We start from the raw sequence: 23,126 nt of genomic DNA, 5'->3' as shown, positions 1-23,126 counted from the left end.
TTCTATTGCCTTCAGTAGGGCTGAATACCTCACAACACATAGGAATAAAAACTGTTCTTGGCTTAGTTCCAAGTAGTTCACAGAACTAGGACTCAAGTAGCAACTATACTTGAGTGGTTCATCCCCACATGACCACATTAAAAAAAGCTTGCCTCCCAGTTGTAGATGTTTCTTGTGTTTGCCCTTAAATAGAAAACCTTTAGTAAAAAGGTCCTAAGATTAGGAAACTTAAGTCTTTAAAATGAATGTGACATATACTTCAGCATAAAACAAAAGGAGGCAGAAAGATTTTGTACATCTAACTAAACGAAATCAGTAAGGCAATAAACTAGAATGCCTAAATGCTGCAGAAGTAAATGGATCTGATGTCCTTCAGGACCAAGCAACAATAATTTCTTCATGACAAATTTTTAAATCAAAGTTTCTTTCCATGCTGAATTGGGGCAAGTTAATAGGTGGTTATTTTAAATCCTCTAATATTATTATTTGTTTGGATGTTTTTTCCCTTCTGAGTTTTCTCAATATGGTACATTAAATAGCTTTTGCTTATCAGAAAATCAGTAGTAAAATTTACATAAATAAATCTTTACTCCTTATAGCATAGAAATTGTTCTCTATGGATTCTACAATATCCTCTCTAGAATATGACATGCTCATCAAAAAAGTTTTCTGAAATCACCCCCAGCATGTAAAGGTAGACAGCTGTGAAACAGCAAACCCATGCACAGCATGAGATACTCTTCCCCTCTGCTCTGGATTAGCAGTCTGTCCTCAGGCAGACCCGAGTACCTGGAAGCTCTGCTGCTACAAGGGTACCTACACTCAGGAACCACTGTCTGGCACATGACTCCCATTTGCCAGGAGTGGAAGATAATTCTACTGAGTTCAGAGGACAGGACTTAAAGGAACACCAACTACAAGCAGAAGTTTTCAGCCTACAGTCAACTAAATCCGGTTCTCTCACAGCCAGCTAAACAGCCTCGAACGCCGAATTCCCTCACACAGCAGCCTTAGCCCTGTGTATGACATACACCTTCCCTGGCAGTCCATACCCATATCTGATCCTCACTGGAGAGGTGCTGCAGGAGCTCCAGAGCAGTGGTAGTGGACATTGAGCCACTTGCCGTCTCGGCGGTGCCAGACACGGGTCTCTTCAGACTGCGTGGTGCGGGGCCGGCCCTGGCCATCGATGTACTGCGTCAGGCGGATGTACGCGATGCAGGCAGCGTCCTCGCCGATCACGTGGACGTGGGGGTTCAGGATGGTCGTGTGTATTGGCTTGCTGTTCTTCGACAGTACTAGCAGAACATGCAAAACCATCAGATTCATTTTACTGCTAAGAAGGAACAGCCTCCCACATTCTCCAACCTCTTTTGTATTCTACTCACCTTCCACTGGATTCTGGGATACAATAAAAATTGCTTCAGGCAGAATCCAAGCAATTCGTTCCCCTATCACCTGTTGTTCTCCTTAGGAACTGCACACATATTGCCTAGAATCCCCTTGGCCCCTTTGCTCCCTCTGCAAAGCATACTTCCCATTTTGTCAACATCAGTGCTGCCATGTCTTCAGTTACAGGAAAAGATCTTTTACTTACAGAATATTGGTGCAAAGGAGTAAATAATCAGGGCGTCTTTAACCTAGGCCAGCATTAAGTATGAACAAGCCTCAGAGAAGTGTTAAAAACAGCAGGCTGTTGGGAGAGACAAACTCTCTGCATACTAGAGCATTAGAAACTGCCCATACTGAGGACCTTGATCTAAACCCCAAAATAACTGAACAGCTCAGGATTTAAATTTCAGTTATCTCATCCTGTAGAGACATCTAGGAAGAGAGGCAAATCCACTGTTATAAATTATAGTGTTTCTCCCAACTCTCCTGTCCCAGACTGACAAGGTGACTCTTGTATCCATGTAATGAGTTCATTAGGTGTTAGAGATCTGAAATCATTCAGGGAAAAGTCAAAATTAAGGCATCCTTATGCCTGACCACTCAGTATGTCTACCTCAAACAGACATGTTGATTTCATCAAAATCTGATTATTTTTCCATTTTCATATCAGTAAGAAGTCCAGTGCCTCAAACTTTTAAAGCTCTTGCAGTCCATGCTAGCAAAATATTTGCACCTGGCAAATTGTATGCCTAGAGTGAAGGGGTGTGGGTGTTAGAATTGAAATTGTTGCTGAACAGGCTTTTTGAGGGGAAGGCTGCTGGCCTTTATGAATGCATTATAACCCAAGGACAATCAAATTCTTGCTTATTCTGATAGCCAGCAAAACAAGGGCAATTTTCCCCCCAAAATGTGGCATAAAGGAAGAGTAGAGAGAAAGCTGTTGGTGTTACCAAATTTACCCACTCACAGTTTTCAAAGTAAAACTTATGGAAATCCATTCCTTCAACCAGGTTCCCCAGTGCTTCAGGTTCAAATGAGGTCAAGCCCGGATCACAGATTTTTCTGCAAAGAAAAGCATCACAGGTTTACAGTTTGCATTTGAGCCCAAGCGCTATTTGCACAGCGAAGTGCTGGTATGTCATTCGACTCACACCCTGTGTCCACCGAACTACATCTCCCTACTCCAAGGAGTAAGCTCCTGAAGGACTCAGTCCTATTGCAACAACGTGGAGCCAACTAGTTGGCATTTCATATAAAACAAGCCTCTAGGTTTCTGGCTTTGCTTTTATTCTCTTTCTGCTCATTCCACTGCTCTTCCCCCTACTTTTCCTACAAACCCAGGACATGTTCCTTTTATCGCTTCTGTTGCTGTTTGATACCTGACTTCTACTTGATATTCATTTAGAGCTCTACTATAACCCCTAGTCCTAATTGATGGAGGCTAAAAAGGATAAAACTTTTTACCATCCCTCACTCCATGACAACCCCTCACACTCAGGAGCCAGAGCATCACTTGCACACAAACTGATAAACAACCTGTCAGAAGTCATCTGTACTTACGTATAAGCCTCAAAATCTCCATTGTTGATGGCCTCTATCAGCTGCTCTGTTATCTTAATGATCTCTTGCTTACGCACTGTGAACAAGAAGAAAGAGCAATTTAACTGTGCTTAAGACTTCAGTGGAAATGTGGGGCTACTGGGTGCATCCTACAAGCAGTTTGTAGAGCACCATTAATCTAGATCTCATAGGATGCTGCTCCCTGCATTCTGGAGATATGCAGGAATGACAGCCATCCACATGAGAGTAGGGGGGCAGTGGCATGAAAGGGAAATGGTGATCCCGTAATGCAGGGAGAAAGGAAATAAAGGGGCCGTATTCAATTTTTTTCTTCTATAAAGGTCTAAGGCACCAGAGGTGTCTCCTGAAAGACATCCTGATGTGCTTCTGGGGAGTCTGACCAATGAATGTCAGTGAACATGTGAAGCACTTGTCTGGTGGCTTAAGATGTGGAAAACCTTCACCAGTGGTCATATACAAATGGCCACCACACAGATAAAGCCAATTGGAAAAAGTCTCCCAACAACTTGCCAACACCTCAGCTATTATGAATGCTGCAAACAAGCAACTGGGACATGTAGGAACGACTTCTGCAAGCTAGAAAGACAACTGCAGCAGGATGGATGGGTTCCATGAAGAGGTCCTAGCTATATACTAGTGACCACTCCATTCTTCAGGCCGTTAGCTTCTGCCAATCCCTACAGCACAATTCTTTTCAGCACTCTGACAGCACTGCCATTAACCCAGCCCAGCCCACTGAACTTCAAGACAAATGGAGACAAGGATTAACTGTCTACTGTTATTTGGCCTCTGTCTGGCCAGCATCTCTGCACTCTCTTCTCTTGGTTCCCCACAGCAGATTACACAGACCCCATCACCTCTGTGGTGTTCCATCATCCATGCTGATCTCAAGAATTCTTAACATTTTCAAAGTTTAAATCAGGTCTCTAAATAACACAGTTCTAGTTCTAAAACTGTATGTGCACCATACCTATGGTACCTAGGCCTGAGCCTATATGCACAACCTCACACCTCCTCAGCCTTCCCCACACCTGTACTATCCTGCACATTTAGATGCATTTAAGGGAGCTAGCATTTAGGAGGTGCCCTGGCATTATATTCAATATTAAGAGATAATATACAATTCCTACCACTGGAAGTGCCATTTATGTGCCCTTCAGCATCTAAAATGTAGGTGTCTGAAATGCAACCAGTCACCTGACTGTTCCTCCTTTAGGCCCTGAAAGAAATTGGTACTTCTGGAAGTCTCACCTAGGCATCTTAGATGCCTATCATTAGGGGACGGTGTTTAAATCCAATCTACTATCTTCAGACATTCAAGTCAGTGAAGCTGAATTCCACTCTCATCCATAAGATGCTAGTCTGAACTGCATGCCTCCCCCCCCAGACTTTGATCCACATGTGCATCTCGTCTCATCACTGATAAGCACAGTTGGAAGAGCAACAAGATGATAATATCACTGGCTATGAAAGATGTCTACACCTACTCTGGAAATCAGTTAAGAGAATTATACTACCTCACCAGCCACAGAAACCCCTTGGATAGGGGACATCTGGCTCATAACAGTAAGGGTTTTGCCACACATGCTGTATACACGTCCACATATCCAAAGATATATACAGGGAATGGGTCAAAACGACACAGTGGGCTATGTCTATTGTGACAAATTGTCTGGGATTGCTTTCACACGACGTAGAGCTACTTGTTGGACCTCCCTCCCATGCACCACCAATGATGTCCGGAAGATGGAGTCCATGGGAAAGGCTCCATGTGGAATGAGTGAGGGAAATCTGCAGACCACAGCCAATGTGTGCTGACTCATCTCAAAGAGATTTGCACCCACTTCCCCAGTGCCTCGATGCAGCGGCATCAGCCCTGTCCTTCAACACAAGTCAATTCCATCAGACTGTGCTCGTCTCCCGGCTTTCACTCCATGTCCCGAGCTAGAACCGGCACGAAGGAGGTGACCACTTTTTCCTCAGGACAGAGAGCCCCGGGATGTCAGGGGGACAGCATTCACGCCTGCCGCTCCCTATGAATCCGCGGGGCCTTCTCCTTGGCACGGCAGAGGCACAAAGGAGGCGACACTCACAGCACGGGCACCGAGCGCGACTCCCGGCTGCGCTGCCCTCCCGTCAGGGAGCCCGGGGGCAGCCCCGCCACAGCCGTGCCGCCGGCGGGCAGCGCCGCGGGCCCAGGGCGCGGGGAGCGGGTTCCCCTCGAACGCCGAGCCCGGGCCGGCCCCGCTCCCCGCCCTGCCCGCCGCGCCCCCCGGCGGCCGCCGCCGCTCCCTGCACCCGCTCCAGCCGCTCCGCCAGCGCCGGTGAGGGGCACGGGGGCGGGGAGGAGAGAGGGGGTAGCTGTACATCTAGGGTAACTAGCGTCACTCGCACTACTCCACTACTGCTACCCAGCTGCTAACTTACACGGTGCTCGGTTAAGTACAAAGGGAACTACTGGAGTTAACAAAGGCTCCGACCGAGCACGCTCTAACTCCAATGTCTGCCCTGGGCTGTCCCAGGCATGAAGCTTCTCTTCACAAGACTGTGTAGCTGCAAAACAAATGTAAGCGTTAAAATAATAAACAAACAAAAAATTAGAAAGCAAAATAAAAACCAACAAAGAAGTATAGACACACACAGCCCCAGCCCCAATCGGCACACAGACACATCCACATCCCAACAACTTCTACCTGCTCTCCTGCCTCTGTCACATCACCTGGGCCAGACACTGCTTGGGGCCACCTGGGCACTGATGCAAAAAGCACAGCAGGAATTGCACTAATGCTGCTGGGAGGTAGTTTGAGGGCGACCTAAAACACTGATCGGAGAGTGACAGAGCAGCATGAGGGCAAGTACAAGATGGGATTGAAAGACAAAGAAAGTAGGGACATCCACATCACTGCAAATCTCAGCTCACAGGGAAGTGGGGTGGGAGAACAGTGCCTCGCTTGGCAAAGAAGTGATTTGGCACTCCTCAGTGTACCAAGCAGGGCCTTGCTATGAGCAAGAGGAAGGAGTTAATAAGAGAGCAGTGATGGACAGCTCACAGCAAAAAGGGCTTCAGAAGAGATCATTTCCCTTCCATTTTGTCTAGGCAAAACACCTTTCCCATTGCACCTCACAAACCAGCAGCTTGACATCCTTAGAGCTACTTCAAAAATAAGTAACAGAAATGCTCCAACTGCTGCATCATATGAGATTCTGGTGCTGTATGCAGGAAACCAGGAAAAGACAGAAGAGGGCATGCTTGCTTCTTCCTTCCCAGATTGACCTGAACAGAATCAAATACTCCAGATGTTCCCAACTCACACTAAGGATCCTTTTACTACTGCTTTAAATAGCCAGGCAGCTAGTACAGTACGTCTGTGTAGGGGAAAGGCTGGGAATCCCAGCTAGATTTTCTCACACCTACTAGCTTTTTTTCATATGCATTTTCAAAGTTTTTCCGCCACGGGCTCCTCTGTGGAGGTAGCCAATTCAGGAGATATCAGACAGACATTACCACAACTCGCAGACTAACCACGGTACTGGCTAACTGAGCTAGCAAGACAGACACACGAGGTAAAGCTTACGACAGACAAACGCCCTTCAGAGCCAACATTATCCAAGAATTTTCACTCAGAGCACCTGACGATGGATTCAGAAATGCTATGGGGTCTTCCAGCAGCCACAGCCTCCCTTTCCAAACATCCTTGGAGTAGTCTATAAAAACTGGTTTTGGTTCCTTTGGTACTTCTGAGCACCATACACGTCTGGGGTCCTCAGAAGTCCTTGACAAGTGAGACTGAATTCAGCCTGATGCATCCCCTCCATAAGCAAACCTGCACCACTGACCCCATTTACCACAAGGAAAACTAAGAGATACAGTGACTTACTCGAGGAAACCCTGAAAGGCAAGTTCTCTGCAGAGAACTCCACCTCTCACCCAGATGAAAGCGAGGAAATGAAATTAGCTAGGATGAGGTTCTGGTTGTTTGTTTGTTTTTCCCCAGAAAGGGAGGGAAATATTTGGAAAATTTTAGTGTGCAAAGGAGGGTATTTTGCAGGAAGGGAGATGATTTCTTTTTTTTCTGGAGTACTGGAAATGAAAAATCAACGTTTTGGAAGAAAGTTGAGGAAAGGAAAAATCTTGGGGAAGGAGAAATGGAAAGGGTGGAGGGAGGGGTGGGAAAAAGATGCTGTGAAGCACTGCACCCCTGGACTTACTGGCTGAGAAACAGAGAGAAAGCTGGGACTGCATGGACTCAGTCTGTGTTTTGCTCTCACTGTGCCTCCGTCCTTCAAGCACTGAGCTGCCGTCCCCGGTGGAGAGAGGGGGAGCTAGCATGGCAGGGAATTAAAACACAAACACAAACAAAACACGCAAGTTCAGTAAATAAAAAAAGAGAAAGGAAATAGGAGAACATTAAAGAAACCACAATGCTGGGCACAAAACATGCAGGAGTGTCCTCCAGGGCAAAGCCAAGTAGACAGCTCTACAACATGAAACTACTGTGCAATTTAGAATGACAGAAGGGCAGGGGGGCGGGGGAAGAACGACACACACTGCCTTTAGCCTCACCACAGTGGAAACAACATATCCCTGAGGCAACTGCCACTGATGGACAAAGACAACGTCTCCTACAGCACAGCAGGACTTATCTGTGTAATCTGGTGTCTATTTAAAATAAGAAGTTGACAGAGGAACTGCACAAGCATTTCCCCTTTCCCAGAGTCATGGCTATGCAGAACACTGAGAACTCCAACACTCTCAAACCTTTTGGTCTACTTAGTTTTGCTCAAGTGCTTGCTTATCTGAAAAAGTGGAAGGTCAGGAGTGAAAAAGGAACACTAGTGAACACTGCTACATTTGAAACTGAAGCACTAAAATTACCAGAGCTGGCTACAGCACAAACCATTACTGTGCAAACTCCTTCCCTCCCAATCACCATTCAAATGCTCCCTTCTATTAAAATTGTAACAAAATTTTCCAACCTCTGCCAAAAACCACAAAACACAGTTTTGATCTGTAGCCCTATACAACTCTATGGATTTAGCCCTGACCAGCTGCCCTCCTTCATCCCCACCTTCTGTTCCAGTCCTAGCCTTCTTTTCCTCACAGCATTTGTGTTCCTGACTTACATGACCCATTGACTCAACTTGCTCAAGCATGGGACCTCTCCTGAGCAAAAGGTGCCACAGGAAACAAAGTTCTGGACAGATATCTGTTCTGGATGGCTATCCAGCAGAGATCAGACAAATCAAATTCATTACTACCCTACAAAACCCATCCAGTTCCCATCCCTCAAAGTGAGATCCTTAAACCACAGATTACTCCTTGGCAAAAAGGTGGGAGCTAAAATACAGTCCTGTAATGAAGCCAGGTTTTATCAGAAACAATCTGTATTGCAGAGCTCAATTCACTCACTGGCATGTGTTTCTGCTCCCTGTGACTCCTCAGAAGAGGAGCCAGGGCTTGTGATAAGCCACGGGAAAAGCATCAGGAACTAGCCCAGCTGATGGAGGTGACATTGCTGCTACACCACAGGGTCAGCACTGATTTTTCCCTGGATATGTAACTCAGATGAACTACAGGGAGAATGAGAATATCTCTGCCTCAAAATGCAAGCTATTAACACATTTGCCTCAGAATGCAAACTGCATTCATCCATCCTGAACCTGCTCATTCAGGAAAATGTCTGCTTGTCCTTCATTAGGGAGGTCAGGCAAAAGACAGCTGCTCTAACAACATGAGCAGATACGGAACTTGGAGCTCCTCAATTTAAAGAGTTTTACAAGTACAGAATACTTATGATATGGTCACTGAAAGGCGTGAAATCTCTTTTCAGCCTCTCCCTCTACTGATATCTCAGTCAAGGACATGGAAAACCATTTCTACTGAGAGATGGCAGGCTGAGAATTATCTTCATCTTAGAAATAAAAATAGACCCAAATAGAAAAAAAATAACAAGGGTACTGTGTGCATATCACTAAAGAGATTTTCAGAAAGGGGTGAAAAGGGAGACTGAGCAGTAAGAGAGGTTTCAGTCAAGCAGACTCCAAACCTCAAGGGACTGGTAGGGATTTTCCATGCCTAGAAATGGAGCGGAGATGAACATATTATGATATTTGCAAGAAGAGAATTCCAACTCTGAGACAAAAAATTAGCTTGGGGCAAACAGTATTTATATACCACAGAGGCCAAGTCAGCCAGTTCCCCAATGCACAGTCCCACTGTGACAGGAATGACAGCATCATGGCAAATTTATGAACTGAGTCAGACACAGAAATCTGGGAAGCTAGTTCAACGCAATGATCGAATCTCCAGAATCCCTTGCCTACACTTAACTGTATTAGAAACTACAGGCAAAACACCTACCTTTCAGATCCTCATCTTCAGTTGTGGTGTTACAGCTCTCTGTGGAACCCTGCATGGCAGAACAGAGCATTACCAGGCATCAGCAGTTGGGACCATGAGCAAATAGTTTGATTTGTTTGTGAAGAAAGATGGGGAAAAGCGCAAAAACATTGGCAGGGATGGCAGGGAGAGGATGATACAAGGAAGATTTGGATGAAAGCAGGCCAAATACTAAGCAAAACTTAACAGTATCTCTGCTCAGCTTTTGCATGTTCAAGCCGTTCACCCAGAACTTTTACAAGTATGGAAGTTACCAAACTCTGTCAAATGAAATCAGATGAGAGTTGCTTCTGTTTGGAAGAAGAATAGCCACAAGAAGCTAAAGAAGGGCTCCTAGGCTTTCCCAGAGGAAGTCTCCATTTCCAGAAGAAAAAAAAAAGGTACATAAGTGTCTATATCTTCTCTTTCATCCCACATACAAAAGAGAGTGGTGGTTACACACCACAGTAGGAAAGAGATGTTAATATCTGAACAGTTGTCTTTACTCAGCCTCTTCCAGAGATCCACAGCTATATAACACAACCCTCCTAGTTCTACTGCCAGCAGTATTCAGGAGCATGCTACAAATCAGGCATTGGAAAGGTAGAAACTGAATTAAGACACACGAAGACAAGAACAAGAGAGAAGCAGAGGTTTCTCTGGCAACACTCCCATCCCTTACCTTTATGCCATCTGTAGCATTATGGACAACAGTTGTTTGAGGCTCCTAGGAAAGGATGGAAGAATAATTAAACTCCAGTTCCAAAGCATTCTCTCATTTCTTTTCACTCCCCAGCAAGTGGAGAAAAGGTGTCTGACATTAAAAAAAATAAAATCAAACCACAAACTCCAAACAGCACACGAGTGCCTGCGTGCGTGCGCACACACTTCCTGCACGGGTTTCCTTTAGAGAGAGGCTGCACTAAAAGCTACAGTCACAAGGAGACAAAGCCCCCAGCTTCCCTGCAATTGCCCCTAATTCCCAATTTGCTTCCAGTGAATCAGGCTGGCACAGACACCAGACAGCAACCAAGCAGCCAGTCTGCACCCTCTGCAGCTGTTCATGAAGTAATGAACCCTCAGCATTGTCCTCACTGGAAAATATTTCAGAAGAGGGAGAGGGGGAAGAAAGGATAATACTGGGGCTGGGGCCTTTGTCTCCCAGGTTTTTGGAAAGGTTGCTGGGTATGTTACCCTAAAAAAGGGACATTCATAATTTCCATAACGGAAAGGGGATGAGCCAGATCACCTCAATGCCTCTCAGAGAGGAGCTGATAAGGAACTGTGTAAAAAGGGATATTTTTCTAAAAGTCTCTAAAATGAGCTCAAATTTCAATAATAACAGTATTTAATAATTTAGAAAGGCTCTCTCAGTATCAATAACATCATGAACAAAGCCAGTGAATTGAAAGCAGAAAATTATGAAGTGTCCCAAGAATCCTTCATCCTACAACAAATAAAACCAACACCAAATTCCCCCCCTCTCACCTCCAAAAAATGCCAAATCCAACTCTCCAGAGACAGACAACAAAGAGCAGCTACCAGGCCTATGGGTGCTAACTAGCTCCTGCACTCATCCCTTCATTACCAGGAAAAGACTTCAGGATCCTGCACCATCTCTTCGCACTGCTGTCACTCTCGCAGGGTGGCTCAGTGAGGGCATCAGGGACTGTGCTGGGCAGTGATGTACACACACCCATCCTCCTCTGCCACCCTTGCACTGCTGTCTGTTCTTCCAAGCATACTGAGGCAGGCCACACACACTGAGCTGTGCCATTCAATGTACTTGGCACAGGGCACCTATGAAGCCTGCACACAGCCCAAACAGAAAATGCCAGCCCAGCGAGCTGCAGAGGATCAACTCAAATGAGCAGGCCAAATGGGCCATCAAAGGATTCCCCTAAAAGCTTCAGTCTGCCCTTTCTTCTGTGGTGTCCTGAAGTCCATCTTTCATTTCCTGAGTGTTGGAGAGTGGATGGAGCTTGACACTCTCTTCTTCCAAACCTTCCCAAAGCCAGCAGGAACAGTTGGACGGGACACACAGAACTATACAGGGATGGCACATGGGGAAGTCCAGGCAAGCTGCGATCCCCACATCCAACCACAGCTCTGCTCAGCACCCCCAACCCAAAGCCTGTGAGGCTGTGATCAGGCCCCACAGCAGCACAGGAACACAGACAGAACGAAGCCAAAACATAAGCTGAAACAGAGCAGCACAAGCAGCACTCGGGAAGGGGGGTGGGGGGAGAAGGGGAGAGGACAGAATCAAAATTAAACCAAACAGGAAAAAAAAATAGCGGTTGGGGAAGATACCATGGACGTCTGCACTGGGGGTGTTTCTTTTGCAGTGCTTACTATACTGGTTTTGTTGTTGCTCTGTGGCTGAGACAGAAAAACATGGTTTTAGTTCCGCTGCTGGGCAGCAAAGGCAGCAAGAAAATGACAGTATTGTTTCAACCCCAACCATCTCCTCAGACCCTCCCCTCCCCACAGGCTCAATCACCAAGAAGAGGGAGGATGAAGGAGTGCTGCCCGGGTCGCTGGACATCATCCTTCCCTCAGAGGCAATAGAAGTTGTAGGGGATGTACCAAAATCCAAACGTACATGGACTGCTAGATCTATAAGGAAGGAAAACAGAAGGGGAAAAGGCAGCAGCCCTAAGGGATGGGGAGAATCCTGCAATGAGCACTAACAAAAATATCTGGTAAGGGAGAATGAAAGATGGCAGCAGTCCTGAGAGAAAGAGACTACAGAAGTGAGAGACACATGATAGTCATGGTGCAGTCTCAAACAGGGCACACATGAGTCAAGTCTGAGGAGTCCCAAAGTGTACAGGAACAGTCCTAGGTATGTGATAATGCTGAGGGTCCCAGGGAATCTACTGATCCAAGGAAAAGTGTGGTCAGTCCTAGAAAAGGTAGAGAAAAGGTGAGGTAAAGTGTATTTTATCCCTGCTATGACCTGAACAAAGACGTTTTAGGACCAAAATATGGAAATGGATGGGTTGGGACACAAGGAAAAGGCCATATAGTTCTGCAAGTAGGAAGTTCTTTGGATGGTGCCCAGTAGTTTTTCATCTTTTCCCCTCTTCAGTCTCTCTTGTAGCTGTGGCAGAAGCATAAAATCTCCATTTTCTGCATTCCTGCATCCACACAGCACAACAGTGAGGCCATCACCAGCTTGCTGAAAAGAAGCATCCCACTGAGTCATGTACGTCAGTAACGTCAGGAATGAGCAAAGTCTATGTCTGTAGGAAGCCAAACCTGTGTCCACTAGTATATAGTTCCTAGCCCAAATGTAACCCACACACCAGGTATATGGCTCTCATGCTGCTAGACACCAGCAGCAATGTCAAAATCGCAGGAGCCCCACTCAAACTCCTTGGTTTACAGATTCAGGGTATCAGATGGGAGCTCTTGGCTCTCAGTGTGCCCTCAATGCAGTGGCTCTCTATCCCACTGTTCTCAGGGAGTGCAAATTCATACTGCAAAACATCAGGCCCTCATCACCACACCACAAACACCACAAAGAATGTAGAAGTGAAATGCTGAGCTGGAAAACATCTGCCAAAGGTATAATTATGTCAACCAGTGACAGACCTTATAAGGCTGAGACTTTACACACACCTACTCATACATCAGTTTTTCTTCACAAGCAACATGTCTTGACTTAACTATCCCTTTTGGAGAGGGAGAGAGAAGAAAGAAGAGGAAGATGGGGCAGGTGTAGAGAGGAGAAAGTAGAAGAGAGAGGCATGAATGAATTCCTCAGAAGTCCATGGGAAAAAAAAGGATCATATGATAAAAAAAGCTAAGAAAGGAGAAATACTACAGAAATTACTGTTTGCTGCCTCCTCCTATACACCCCTGCATTGTCTTAAGACTCTGGCTTTCCTAGAGCTTTGCTTTCTGCATGTATTTCCAACCTGATGGCAGAAGAGATGACAGTCACTGTGGATGTCAAAGAGGAGCAGATCAACCTGAAAAAATTAATCTCAAGCTATTTTGTGGCATAAACACAAAGAAACTTCTGGCAATGCCTGGGTCTACCTCTCCACACAGCACTGAGGTTCCTGTACTTCTCCAGAAACAGTGATTCTAATGCAGAGATCTATCTTTCAAACCTCTTCCAGTGAGAGGAATGCAGCACATTCTTCTTAGTCCACTGGGATAAGAAGATAAAGTTATCATGAAAGAAGCTATAAGAAAATAATTCCAATTTTTTTGGAAAACCAAAACCAAAATCAAAACAAACATCCAGGACGCCAATGTTCTGAAAAAAAGCTGACAGCAGCTTGTTAGGTGTGGTATATTGCCTTATAAAATACAAACCCACACATACCCAAAGCACACAGCCTACCCTCCAGGCTGCACTGAGCACTCAGTTCATCCATCATACTCTTCCCCAGCCAGTGGGCTGAAGAAGACTAAGTATCATGTTTGCTAGTCCAGAATCACATAGCATTTTACTCCAGCACAGAGTCCCAATGAAATTAAAGGCAGCTTACCCTAAGAATTTCTCACAGCTCTTTCTCAGGGGGAGGTATCTGACATACTGAGCTTCCTGCACACACTCATGTCTTGTGGCCATCTAACCAATTCCTCTTCCTGGAAGAAACTAGCCTTGCCTTCCCAGAGCCCCAGGTGGCACAACCAACTCTTACCCCTCCTTCCTTTCCTACCACCAGCCAACATCACAGTCACTGGGCAGGCTGTGTTTCTTGGTAATTTGGTACAGCTCAAGTTAAAAGAGCCCAATTCACATAAAAAGGTGCCAGGCCCTTCTTAAAATCTATGTAACACGATTAGCTTTGGCACAGCAGTTGGCAGCACTTCCTGAGCTAGACAAGAGACAGACAGACAGGCACAAACGACATAGAGGGTGCAAGAGAAAGAAAACAGACCAGTGTTCATATCGCTAAGGACACACACATCTAGCCAACTAAAAGAAAATAAGTACCAACACATGGGTTATCTCTGGTTATTTAGCCACCTTCACTGCTTCCATGTTTTCTGAGTCTGACACTTACACGGCTTACATATCCCAGCTGCTTTAATACGATACGCAAAGGGAATTTAAGTATTGCTCTCAGTGGGCACAAAAGAAGGGCAAGAAAGGCACAGTGAACTCTTGCCCTGTATAAACACAGGGCTGGTGAAAAGTCAGTCCCTCACATCAGACTTTCAAAGCAGTATTTTGGGATTAGGTTTTTTTGTGTGGTTTTTTACAGTTTTAAGCTGTCATTGAAGGAGGAAGAGGAGAAATATCTTCCAGGTAGTAAAGCAGAAACAATTATTCTGCTTTCTCAGTACTATAACATTCCTGGTTTTATCTGAAATAGGGGAGAAATCTTTTCTGTTATTTTTCTGTGCAAAGGAGATAATACAATAATTGATTTTTTTACTTCAGTTAATGTTCATATCTGTCTCAAAGTGTATCACTGGGCTGTGTATGACTCCTGACAATATGACACTGGCCAATTTCCTCTTTGCTCCCTTGAGAGTGGATTTGACTACTTTTTTGACAAATTCTATAGATGTCAAACATCTGGATGAATGAAAAAAGGAAATGAACAGGACAAGGGAGGCAGTTACTGGGTATTTGGTCATGCTGGGATACATAAACAAGATCAGGACAAAAGGAAGTTTTGGATTATAAAGGCTCTGACAAACCTTTTCAGTAAGTATACTAAAAAAAGAAGTGACCAGCAGCTCTGAGCTGCCTGGTGGTGCTGTGCCCACACATTTCATCTGAACAGCGGAGCCCATCAGTCTCTGCCACATCTGCAGTGACTCCTAGTTTGTTCTACACTGCAAGGCTCCTAACACTAGGCAGAGCACCTGCTCCTCTTTTTGGCACCTCTGCAACAGAATGACAAAGCCTCATGTCCAGGCAAAATATGGACCTGCTCTGCTGAGCCCAGGAGAACCACTGCCTTTTTTTTTTTTTGTTTCACACTCAGAGCAGGCAAAGTCAAACTGCATTGCCCAGCAGTTGATTTTCCGCACAAAATGGGAGCTGTATGTGGCGGGGGGCCAGAGGATCACAGAGCCCTTGTGGTGAGGACATGGACCTTTGAGTGCACACAGATCCCCCCGCCCCCTGCCCGGACATGCTATGTAGGGTGATGAGCACAAGCCGAGCGTGCATGGCATGAGAAATGGCGGACGCACGAATCGCAGGCAGCTTACGGGAGGTGCTCACCATCAAATGCACACTGGAGCTCGACTTCCTTTTCTGGACACATCATTGAGAGAGGGAAAGAGAAGGGAAGAGAGGAGATGAGAAGAAAAGCACAGAAACTATTCACACATTAGTGTGCCAGCAAGGGCCCCCCTGCCAATAACGCTCCCCTGAGGCAGGTATAAGCAGCAGCAGAAATGCACAGACACACGAGAAGGAGCAGAGAGAAGTCACCATTAAAGCACATGACTAAACACCAGGGGAAAGGGCAGGGCTGAAGGTCTCCATCCCCTCAAACATTGAAGTCAGAACATAGGTGCCCCACACATTGATATAAGGAGGGAAGAAGAAAGAGGAATATATATCCACAAGATGTGGGATGCAAGGGGGTGCCTCTCTGTGCTCTCCCACCTCAGCTTTCCCATCCACACTGAAGAGGTAGGCAGAAAGTCTACATGTGTTCACATTTGGAGGAAACAGAGATATGTTTGCAACTCAAGTGGGAGGGTAGGGAGGAGGGCAGAACAGAGGGACACCCTCAGGGGCCAAAGAAAGAAGGGGGAACTTCTGTGCATAGCATGGGGAGGAGACAGGCTCCCTCACACAGCATTTGGGGCTGATTGGAGAGGCAAGGTACACTAACAAACAAGTAAGACAGAGGCACTCAACAGCCAGAACACTTTGTGCTTTCAGATTTCTCCTCGGTTTGTGAAGAGAACAAACAGGTTCAAACATTACTTAACCTTCCTGGACTCTACTCTTGTTCAACAGCATCTTCAGTCATCTTCAAAGATACCTTCACACTGAACTGCACTCTCCAGTAAATGAGACTCAGCATGAATTTCTCTGCTCTTTCACTAAACTCTTCATGTCATCCTGTCTAAGCTGAGCCTGGCAGGTCTTCCAGCATTACAATGCTACTCCTTCCCCCTGCTGTCTCCACATACATTTTCCATCTGCCCTTCTTCAGTACTATCTAGGCTATTTCTCTGCTGCTTACCACAGAGTCTAGCTCACATAAGTAGTGTAGGACAGCACGTCCCAGTCAAAAAATTATGATGTTGTGGGCTCGCTACATACCTCTGGACTCCTGCACAGCCCACCACGGAGCAGCCTCTTGACACAGTACTGGCAATGGACTTGTACCTCCCCATTTCATACACTTACTGAGCCTTCACAGCTTTTAGCTTGCATGTTGCCTTCATCCCTGCTATCCTCACATCAGAGCTCAAGCACACATACAGACTGACATGCCTTTGAAAGCACAAGTGCCAATGTTTACTTCATACCCAGAACTACATTCCTAATCACACCATACAGTCCAGAATCACACAGCCACTGCATGAATAGACTCAAAGTAGCAAAGCTTCTGCCTCATCTGATCTTTAATTCCTGTACAGACAGACTCTGATCTGTTCTGCATTTGGCTCATGAAGCTTTCACTTTATGGAGGCACAACATAGGGCTTGGCGTTGCATGGTTTACAAATTTGTGATTTCTCTCATATTTTTTTCAGGACAATTTAGCTTCTCCACAGGCTTTTCCTCAAGTTAGAGCTAAAATATGATGTACTACCAGTGAATGAATACAATGCTTAGATCACCAACAACCCAGAGGAATCCTTGTACCCAGTAAAAACAGGCTGCTCCAAAACTTCAGTTTGACTTTTAATGTATCCTGTAAGTTGCAGCAAGCAAACAGAGGCTACATGGATACTGCAGGGAAACTGGTCTCTGAGAAGGACAGTCTCATCTGAAGTTCGTACAGGTTTCCAGTGAGTTACCAAAAAAAGGGACAGAAAACGTTAAGATACAAGCAGAAGGTTCAATAGGAAAAGAGTCAACGAAGCCATGCAGAAAACAAACACCCTCCTACACAGAGGCACGGGAGGAAACAGAACCCTCCGCAGATCAGAATTTAATTAGAATACAAGCTAAATTTAAAATAGCCTTGGTCTATTAACATGGCATGATGTAGTGTAGAAATTCCAGAAAGCACATTATTCCTGGCTAGTATAATAACAGAGGCAAGGAAAGCTAGCTAGGCAGTACGAAAAGGGTGGGGAGTGAGGTCTGTGTTACAGAGCAGGAAAGTACTACTAAAACACAAGACAAGTTAGATAATGCCAACATGAGGCACTGGCAGTAAGTGCTAAAGCATCAAAAATTATTAAGTCAAAACATATACAAGGAAGTTACTAAAACCAGATCAATCTCCCAATACCATCTTAACAGCTGCATCAGAACCATCTATGTTACCTTCCCAAGGTGACTAGCTGAGTGAGCAAAACTTTTTGTTCTTCTTGCAATGTGACTGCAACTTAGCAAAGTAAATAAGATAAAGAAGTTTAGTTATAGAGTTCTCTTTCCCTTCCATAACACAGCTACATCTCTAAGAATTACCAGGCAGTGCAGAGATGTCACAGGGTGCAAAAAACTGTTAAAGGCAGACACATAATCTACGGTAAAGTACCTCACTGATCACTTTTTCCCTACACCTGAGTGACAAAACATTCTCCCAAAGCAGCACAGACCACAAATCTAGGGATGAGTGTTTGTTAAAGTTGTCAAAAGAGGAGCATATTCTCTGCAGTAAAATTTAAGGAAGACTCTTGCTTTAGGTAACAATAAAGAGAAGTCAGCAGGTGACAGAAGACAACCTGAAGAATCACTGTCTCTTCAGTATAACAATACTAGAAACGGCCACTGTAAATCTTTCCACGATACATATTGGAAGATGCTATAGGAAGTAGAGTGATTCTAAGCAAGGTCCCATTCACAGTCCTGGACACTTAACATGGCTATTTTTTTATGACAACTTTTTGCATTTCTATCTTCTACATGCAGTTCTCCCCCAGCTTGATACTGACAGTATATTTATGTTAAAGTGTCACATTTGCTGCAAGTCATGTTCCTATGAAGAGTATAGTAATTTCAGAACTTGAGGTAGGGAAAAAAATGTTGAACCTAAAGCAGATCAGTAAGAGGCATATTGAACTAGCAAATTTGAGGTCCTATTTCTATTTCTGGTTTAGCCCTTTTGTGTGATGCTGAGCAAATAATTTCATCTTTGTCAATCCATCTCTCTTGGCCTTTTGTCAGCTTGTTTGTTTAACTTGTAAGCTAAGAGGCAGGGATTTCCTGTTTAGCCATCACTACAGTGCTAAGCACACCGGACCCTTGATCTCATTTGGTGTTTCTAGGCATTACAACAATGCAGTGAAAAAACTGAATGCATCAAAGGTGGGTATAATGTGCTACTGGAAGTCAGCACTTAAAGAGATCTGAAGCACTCCCCAGGTGTCTTGCATAAAACAGTTCAGCACAAAACTCAGATGAACTTGGGTTCTCCTCATTTAGCTTCAGCATAGTAACCTTTAAATGTATGGCTTTAAGACCACAACAAGTCCAGATACAGAGATAGGAGCAGTAGCTCCTGTTGGTCACTGTGTGGATATTACTTGACCCTTAGGGATTTCATAGGTTAGTTCACCTTGCTACTGTGCTTTCTCTGTTTAAGGCACACTTTTACCAACTGCTTTCTCAGCAGCCATGCCAATTTACAGAGCATCCTTCCTTCTCCACATACTCTTTACTGTGCAAAGGGCAGGGAAAGCTGGTACCCACCAGGCATAAAATGTACACTTACTGCAATATTCTTTACAAACAGCAGAACAAACGGTATTTGATGCCTCTTTGCAGTTATGCAATATGAAGGGCAGATTTTACAACATTAACCTGGTTAAACAAAAAAAAAAAAAAAAAAGAAGGATTTTTACTCTTTCAGCTGAGTTCTCCTTTTAGCTGCTATTCAGCTTCTGCTGGGAAAGAAAACAAAGTGCATGTGGCAGAAAGACAAGGTAGAAAATCAACAGATTTTGCAGAGCATTGCAAGTGAACGCTGTTAAAATCTCCTGCATTTCCACAGCATTCTCCACAATTTGCTATTTACATGGTGTCACAGTGGGCCTGAAAAATATTATTGTTATACTTCTATATATCTTAATCACAAACCTAAGTGGTCAGAAGTAAACAGGAAAGAAAAAAAAGAAGACACTAACAAAGAGCTTAGAAAAGGACCAATTTAAAAACACTTACAATTACATATTTAACTAAAAATACCACTTTGAGTATTAACAATTTCTGATTATAGAGATGGATCTGACAGGCCCTGCTAGAACTGGAAGCACGCATAGCCTCTGATATCAGTAGGAAGCAAAACACCCCTTTGGAAAAAAGGGAACACAACTGTTTGAAGGGCTACCCAGAGACAGAAAACAATTAATAGCAGGACTGCAACACTAACTACAGGGAGCCCAGACCCTGACAAGGTAAGAGAAAGGACATTCAGCATAAAGTGTCCTTAATCTTCATCCAGGTGTTTGCCCCAGCCCACTCCTTAACCCCTCTCTCACCTTGCAGTAGATGGCAAGTCCAGATTACAAGCAGAAAGGGGAACAAGAAAGCAAGTAAATTTGAGATGAAGCTATCTAAAGTAAACTCTAAAATGGTAGCTGCACAATGTTGCTCATAAATTTAGAATCTTAAAAAAATACCTGGGACCTACAGCGGTGGCCACAATATATGTGGTATGTTACATGGCTCTGCAACTCATCAATCAGTATCTTCTAGCCTCACTTTCTGGATTTGAAAGCTGAAAAGCATGTTCCTTGGGGATAAAACCTGGGCCTTCCTGTTGCTACTCCATCAGCTTGGATCCAAATTCTGCTTGAAGAAAGTTAGTGCAGCACTACACAGGTTTGTTGAGCAGGCAGAATTTAAGATTCAAGGCAGTTTAAATCATTCATTATTTAAGATAATGGAAAAGTTCTCAAGTGCCAAGCTGATGAAATATCTACCAATTAGCAGAATTAGTACTTGAAATAGAAGCAACAGTGCAAAATGAAAACCAGGAATGCTTCAAATAGATTTTGGAAAGGAATTTGCTAGAGGAGAGGGTCATATACACGGAAATTTATCAAAATAACCTCTGTGTGGACACACCTATATTGGAATTAAAAAGTGTTTCTTTTCCATCTTCCCCTCCTGATTTAAGCTTCCTCTACTCCCTTCCAAAATGGTCTGATGCAAGTAAAATGCATGCATCCTAATTGCTTTAGTGCTAAACTTCCTTCAGCAAAGGATTAAAGCCAATTCCTACGGAAACAAAAACTGTGCCTTTTTTTTTTTTACACATCAGGTCAACACAACTCATACTAGATGCTCATACCACCACCACATATGACTAAAAAATCATTGCTCTCTCTCATTTATGCTAAATCAGCAACTACCTGTGACATCTTTCATCAGATATTTACTAATACAGTTTTCGAGGAGTTCTTGGGAAGAAAGCATGAGAAAGATGTATAGGTCTCACTCAAGCTTGCATACTACTATGTAATAGAAATTCCTATTGTATTTGTCAAATAATGCAGAATTCTAGCACAGGCAGCTCTGAATACCAGCCAAAAGGATGGGAAAGTTACATTGAGCAGAAAGTAAATTAAGACAAACTGGTGATGGTTTTTTCCTCAATGTCTTTACAGTCATTAATTTTACACTAGTATAATAATCCATTTGTGGAAGAAATACCCTTTCCATTCTTATCTACTGTGACAGGAGTCTCATGGAGCATAGTCGCCCTGGATCAGATAAAACCAATGAAGAAACTGAAGTATTTTCTTTCAAAACTCCATAAGGAGTTAATTTCGAAGAAGGCTGTAAGAGACAAACAAACAAAAAACTCAACCACCAAACAAACCAGTCTTCCTATCTGGAAGAAACACGAGAAACAGCCTAACCACATGGCATGTGGTCAGCAGCAGACTACAGTTAAAAATACAGCACGCAATGCTTGTTCTAAACCTACATCTGATATAGAATTATTTATATAGGAAGTGGGAGTGAAAAGGATACCACAAAGCTGAAAATCTAGTCAGTGTTCAAGTCACGGTATTTGTGCTCTGCACTACTGCAATGGGCAGAAAATCATTGTTTGCTACAACTAATGTAAGACCAGATGCTCTTAACTCAACCAGACACTGGCACAAGTGTTTGTCAGAACTGCACAGGGTGAGAAGATGAATGGAGGTAAAATTACAAGTTTCCTGCATAAAGGAGCAGCACATGGCAAGCATGCTGGTCACAATGGTGAGGCCAACAACCAGACAGTGACCAACACAGAGACTGCTGCACAGCAGCCAAGTGTGCCAGTACTGCTCCAATAGGCGAATGGACGTGATAAAAGCTACACTTCCATGGGATGACTAACGGGATGCAGCACCACACATTTGGACAGCAGGGGCAAGTAAAGAGGTAAGCATGTAGCCACAGAAATCCTACAACACAAGTGTTAAGGATGTACTACAAACACACACAGACCTGTTCTCTATCTTGTCCGAGCTTAGCACTGGGGAAAAGCAATCTGTGCTTTTAAAAGTCTGTATTATTGAGCAAAAGAGTAATGCAAAACAGGAGCTTCAATGAGAAATATCTGATTTATTTCTGAGTTTTAACACTTAGAGAAATGGGGACTCAAAAGCCACATCCAAAGATAGACACCATTTGGGGAAAATGGGAAACAAACACCTCCCCTGAGGGCCCTCAGCCCAGGTTGAATGTGAGCAATGCCCCTCATGGACAACATTGGAGTTCATACTGCAAAGCCAGACTGCTCTAAAACTTTGGAGCAAGGAAGTTGCATGCAGACTCTTGACATAAAGTCTCCAGTGTCATGCAGAAGCAGAGAAAAGGTTTCCAGAGGGCAACCTCATTCACCATGTACAGAGAATGCTATGCTCTCTAATCTACCTTTACTTACACTTTATCACAAGTATTCAGTTATAAATATGAGGAACAACATATACTGTGAAGAGCTGAAGAGAAGTAAATGCAGATTTATCCTTTTCATGGAGGAAGACACTATGTACTCCATGAACCAAACACCATAAGCTTTCTATGGAGCTGGAAGCCTCTAACATACAGAGTCTCCTTGTAAATACATGACCAAGAAATTGTGCCTCAAAATCTGTGGGCATATCCTTTGTTCATTTTTGCGAGATTTTAACCCAAGATATGGCACTCCCTGAAAGCCTGTTGGAAATCAAGAATCCTGAGAAGAAAGCTTTTTTTTTTTTTCTAAATAGGTAACAAAACTATGTAGATGTGTTAATACTTGCTGCTTTTTCTGTTGCTTCTTCACTGCCTCACCGGGATTTTGAAGCAAGTACCTGCTGGTTCTCAGTTCACAACATTTGGGATAGCCCATTCTTATTCCACTAGGATTTGACTGTAATGTTTTCAATATCAACAGATGCAACAACTCTAACATACTTGCTGTATTACTGTGCATGTGTTCAGTGCAGATCTGTACAAGAGGCAGGCTTGTGCAATGGCACAAAAGCTCACTCTTGCAGGCACATTTCAAAGACAAGCATCCTAGGGCAAGAACAGCAGTTCCACAGGGCATTTTGGTCAAAATAAACAGCCCAGACCTTGGGTGTAAATAGGGCAGAACACTGCAGGACTGCAAGAATACATGTTTTACTAGAGCATTCTCCAAAATAAACACTAGCCCTCTGGAAACACCTCT

At 44.1% G+C, this 23,126-nt stretch overlaps 1 protein-coding gene across 27 annotated transcripts in view; it reads right to left on the bottom strand.

Moving 5' to 3' along the window:
• Positions 1-23,126, bottom strand: part of CAMK2G (calcium/calmodulin dependent protein kinase II gamma) — a 118,241-nt gene that overhangs the window by 4,235 nt on the left and 90,880 nt on the right. For 2 of the 27 annotated variants that reach the window (XM_064663790.1, XM_064663791.1), the window contains 9 exons: positions 15,558-15,590; positions 11,666-11,734; positions 10,035-10,079; positions 9,335-9,383; positions 7,183-7,296; positions 5,401-5,526; positions 2,953-3,028; positions 2,360-2,454; positions 1,053-1,298 (listed from right to left, as the gene is read on the bottom strand). In XM_064663790.1, coding sequence (XP_064519860.1) covers positions 1,066-1,298; positions 2,360-2,454; positions 2,953-3,028; positions 5,401-5,526; positions 7,183-7,296; positions 9,335-9,383; positions 10,035-10,079; positions 11,666-11,734; positions 15,558-15,590 — 840 coding nt within the window. In that variant the 3' untranslated portion in view covers positions 1,053-1,065. The remainder of the gene's footprint in view (positions 1-1,052; positions 1,299-2,359; positions 2,455-2,952; positions 3,029-5,400; positions 5,527-7,182; positions 7,297-9,334; positions 9,384-10,034; positions 10,080-11,665; positions 11,735-15,557; positions 15,591-23,126) is intronic. The other 25 variants (XM_064663792.1, XM_064663793.1, XM_064663798.1 and 22 more) reach the window with 13 other exon arrangements.

The sequence above is a fragment of the Pseudopipra pipra genome, chromosome 8 (genome assembly GCF_036250125.1).
Source record: "Pseudopipra pipra isolate bDixPip1 chromosome 8, bDixPip1.hap1, whole genome shotgun sequence".
NCBI classification, from domain to species: Eukaryota; Metazoa; Chordata; class Aves; order Passeriformes; family Pipridae; genus Pseudopipra; species Pseudopipra pipra.
Note: the sequence above shows the minus strand (reverse complement) of the source record. Positions and strands in the feature narration are given on the sequence as shown.